At 36.3% G+C, this 4,983-nt stretch overlaps 1 protein-coding gene across 1 annotated transcript in view; it reads left to right on the top strand.

Annotated features, from left to right (window-relative positions):
• Positions 1-4,983, top strand: part of CWF19L2 (CWF19 like cell cycle control factor 2) — a 133,822-nt gene that overhangs the window by 75,459 nt on the left and 53,380 nt on the right. Inside the window, exons 14-15 of the mRNA XM_013006234.2 lie at positions 1,811-1,966; positions 3,666-3,746. Coding sequence (XP_012861688.1) covers positions 1,811-1,966; positions 3,666-3,746 — 237 coding nt within the window. The remainder of the gene's footprint in view (positions 1-1,810; positions 1,967-3,665; positions 3,747-4,983) is intronic.

Genomic DNA, 4,983 nt, shown 5'->3' with positions numbered 1-4,983 from the left:
TCTCACAGAGCAGCTGGTGGTTTCAAATCGCTGACCTGGAGGTTAGCACCCTAAAGCATAACCGAATGCCACTGGGGTGCCTCGAAATACAGGATAGGCATTAAAATTCAAGTGCATTTCTATGTACCCGTATATTCTTGAGTATAAGCCGACCCAAATATCAGCCCAGGCACCTATTTTTACCACAAAAACGGCTGAAAAACTCGGCTTATACTCAGAGTATATATGGTACTTGTAATGAACACAAAGAGATAAAAAATGTAGCGCCCTTTATAATCATACAAAAATCAAACAAATATGACCAATTATTATTCAGACTTTGGTAAAAGCTATAAAATACTGATTAAAGTGTTTTGGAATTAGTCAATATTTGTTTGTAAGACATAATATATAGCTACAGTAATCAAGACTGTAGTGTTTATAGAGAGATAAAATCAGAGCATTGTAACAGAATAGAGAAACCATGATTAGACTTCCACAAATACATTCAACCAAAGGTGGCAAACTATACCAAAGTAATGCAGTAGAGGTAGGATAATTTTCACATATGCAAAAACTGAACCCTAGTCTAAACCCTTAGATCCTATACAGAAATTAACTCTAAGTAGGTCATAAAGCTATAAAACTGAACAGGGGTAAATTGTTGAGACATACAGCTATGTGAATGATTTGTATACTTGATACAAAAAGCATAATCCATGAAAGGGAAGATTGATAAGTTGATCCTCAAGGAAGCACAACGCTTGTTTGTCACAGAATCTAGTAATAGACTGAAAAGGAAAGTTATAGACTAGGAGAAAATATTTTCAAACCATATATCTGGCAAGAGATTTATATCTAGAATCTATGAAGAACTCTCAAAACTTAATAATAATTTTAAAATCCAGGCAGAAAACGTGAAGAGGCCCTTTCCTGAAAGAGATGCATAGTTGACAAATAGCACATGAAAAAATCAGCATTATTAGCTCCATCCAGCACTATAAGAGATGTCCTCTGACTATCCTGGACTGTATGCCCAGCCATCCAGAAAACTAATTCAATAAACTTTTTAATGAGAATTTTTTTAATAATGCTGAGCCCTTTGCGAAAAGTAAACCCACTTAGTTTTTTTACTGTAGTATATCTAACTTTCTGTACTTGGTCTAGTGGATTTCAGTATAGAGCAACCCGATATAGTGTCTCCGAGGCTGTAAATCTTCACAAGGACAGACAGACAGCCTCATCTTTTTCCTGTGAAGCTGGTGGGCTTGAACCACCAACCTTGTGTTAACAGCCCCACACTTACCCAGCAACGCCACCAATGATGCCTTTCAGTACTTGGTAAAACTGTACTATATGTGAAAATAAGCTACTGCTGAAATCACTGCCTAACTATATATATGTGAGGGATCAGTAGACAAACTGTATAAGGGAAATGACAAATGAAGATACGTGAGTTAGGGAAATATTTGGAGGTGAATTCTGCTTGCTGATTGCTAAATTTAAGATCATCTTTTTTTTTTTTTAAGATCACCTTCTTAAAAGAAAAAAGAAAAGATCACCTTCTTGTTTTATATAGTTTACCACCTAACCTTATTTCCTATAGATACAAAGAACTATGTGGAGTGAGATTCAGTTTGAAAAAAAAGTTGCTTAAATAGGAGAAATTATGTAGTGGATTTGGAAAGTAAACTGTATGATAACGTTATATGCTTCAGGCATTGCTTACTTGTAAATTTTATTTTGAAGGGCTTTGTTAGATTTTTTATTATTTGTACCTTGTGGGTCTCTTTCAAGTGCTTTCTTTACCTAGTTATTGCTGTTTCTGCAGATGTTCAGAAAATCCTTGGTAAAGATGTTTGAAGATAAAGGGTTGGACTGTGTGTTTTTAGAAACAAATATGAGCATGAAGAAACAGTATCACATGGTTTATGAGTGCATTCCTCTCCCAAAGGAAGTGGGTGATATGGCTCCCATCTATTTTAAGGTATTTAAATATGGACTTCATGTACATACTTACTTTTTACTGTAGTTCTGTTATATGAATAAAGTAGTCTTGAATCAAGCATCTTTTCTACCACATATTCGTATCAAATTTAATATTATATTAAGAAATGAAATAAAGCACACAATTTTTTTTGGTGTATAAATTTATATGGAAAGCAATCTCAGATTTTGACCTTCTAAGTATGAATATGCTATCAAATAGTAAATAATAATTTCTATTTTACATTCTCACAACAAATCAGGATATTACAGTTTGTTTGAATTTTACAAATAGTATCATGAGGTATTAAATACTAAAAATATGTAAAATTTGTTATCTCAGCAGTTGTAATTTGTACTATCTTTGGCTTCAGTGTATTTTAGTAATCAGTGCTCTGTGGTTATGACTGTAATTTTGACTTCAAATTGTGTAATATTTCTAGCCTTTCTAACTTGGCTTACATTTTTAGACATGTAATAAATGACTAGTGTCCTTACCCAATAAAGTATGATAATAATCTTTTAACAGTTTTTAAAAAATATGTGTTGCTGACCTAAATATACTCTAAGGGAATTTATAGACTAATAGGTATGCCTAAAATGGATTTCAGTAGACATTTAAGAATGCGTTCAAGCTCAGAAGCAACAAAGCCCACATGGAAGAAGCACACCAGCCTATGCAACCACGAGGTGTCGAAGGGATCAGGTGTTAAGGCATCATCAGAACAAAAAATCTTACCATAGTGAATGATGGGGGGAGTGCGGAGTGGAGATCCAAAGCCCATTAGTAGGCCACTGGAGATCCCCTTGCAGAGGGGTCTCGGGGAGGAGATGAGCCAGTCAGGGTGCGATGTAACAATGATGAGAAGTACAACCTTCCTCTAGTTCCTAAAGGTTTCCTCCCCGCTCCCACTACCATGACTCGAATTCTATCTTGCAAGACTGGCTAGACCAGAGGAGGTACACTGGTACAGATAGGAACTGAAAATACAGGGAATCCAGGACGGATGAGCCCTATAGGACCAGTGGTGTGAGTGGCAAAACAGGGAGGGTAAAGGGAGAATGGGTAGGAAAGAGGGAACCGATTGCATGGAGCTGTGTGTGGCCTCCTCCCTGGGGGACAGACAGCCGAGGGGTGGATGGAGGGAGGCGTAGGACGGGGCAAGATGTGACAAAATACCCATTTGTAAACTATCAAGGGTTCATGCGGGAGGGGGGAGTGGGGAGGGAGGGGAAAAATTAGGACCCAATGTCGGGGGTTTGGATGGAGAGAAAATGTTTTGAGAAACGATGTACAAATGCGCTTTGCACAATTGATGTGTGTATGGATTGGGATAACAGTTGTATGAGCCCCTAATAAAATGTTAAAAAAGAGGAAAAAAAAAGAATGCGTTCGTGAATTTTATGTTCGCAATTTATGTTCAGTATTCAACTGATAGGTCTCAGTAGCATTTTGTCATGTAATGCTGAACTGATGTTAGCACAAATTAAGAGTGAGTGAAATTATGTTGTTTTTACTAAAGTTAGGATTGTAAAAAATCAAGAAGTTCCAATTTCAAATAATGATATAACAAGTGTAATAAACTATTAGTTAATTGTGTGACTTTAAAAAAAAAATCTCTTTGTATTTGTTTACATGTTATATTTTCTTTTCCTTTTTTTTACATGTTATATTTTCATTGAACAAATGACTTTCTTAGAAAGCCATAATGGAATCTGATGAAGAGTGGTCCATGAACAAGAAGTTGATTGATCTCTCTTCAAAAGACATCAGAAAATCAGTAGGTATCATTTCCCTTCTAATATAAGAAAATATCCTAATATTCTCCATTAATTTTCACATCTTAGTTAAGAAAGAGATAATTTGAATGAATGACCAAAGGCAAAATAACTTTACACAAATAAATGACCTCATCCTTGTTGGTCTAGAAAATGCTTATTTGTTTGTAGAGGCTTTTTTTTTTACCCAAACGAATATTTACTCCTGACTTTTTGGCATTCTGCCATGTATGAGGGAGCTTCAAAAAGTTTGTGGAAAAATGGAATTAAAAAGAGGATTTTTCCATGAACTTTCTGACTTCTTCTCCTATTACTGACAGGATAACCCTTAGAATCTGCCATGAAAATTCCTCTCATGGCTTCTAGGGCTCTTTGGGACAAGGAGTGAGAGCTGCCTGCATTCATGTGACTGGGGTAATGATGAAAGGAAACTTCCCCTACAGGCTTTTGAATTTGAAAGTCATTTTCTTTTCCCTATACTAATTTTTCTGTCAGGTTCCAATAAAACAGTGGTTGAGTTAGATTTAGGATTCATTATTCTTCCGGAGACATGTAACCATGTTTTATAGCTTAATTTTAATTTACTATTCAGCTAACTTACTTAGTAAGTTAGACTCTTGTAATGACTCCTTCTTAGAGATTTGAATTAAATGGGATAGAGACTCACTAGATGTTTGAAATCTCATTTTTCCTATTCCATAATCAATTCTATAAATATACATTCAGAGTCTATTATATAGCAGGCACTGTCTTAGATGTTTTTTATACATAGTAAACAAAATAGAAGATCCCTGCCTTTATGGAGTTTGTATTCTGGGCCAGGGGTGGCAAGTCCAGCCTATAAGCCAAGTACATCTGCTGGCTGCTTGGGAAAACACAGTTCTATTGGAACACAGCCTTACCCACTTTTTCATATTTTGTATTGTCTATGGCTGCTCTCACGATTCCAGGGCAGAAATGAGTAGTTGTTACTGAGACGGTCTCAGTACTGAGATCAGCAAAGCTTAAGACAGTTTGCTTTTTGTTCCTCTCCTAAACGGTTTCCCTGTCCTGGTTCTAGCAGAGGAGTCCTGTGGTTCAGTGATTAGATGCTTCAACTGAAGTTCCGAAAGAAGTCAGCGGTTCAAACGCATCAGGCACTGAGGGAGAAAGATGTGGCAGTCTGCTTCCATAAAGATTACAGCCTTGAAATCCGCTAGAGGCACTTCTATCTGTCTAGAGCAGTCGTTCTCAACTCTA

This window comes from Echinops telfairi, unplaced genomic scaffold (genome assembly GCF_000313985.2).
Source record: "Echinops telfairi isolate 266 unplaced genomic scaffold, ASM31398v2 ScPeMD7_7421;HRSCAF=8459, whole genome shotgun sequence".
NCBI classification, from domain to species: Eukaryota; Metazoa; Chordata; class Mammalia; order Afrosoricida; family Tenrecidae; genus Echinops; species Echinops telfairi.
This window is presented reverse-complemented; position numbering and strand designations above follow the sequence as displayed.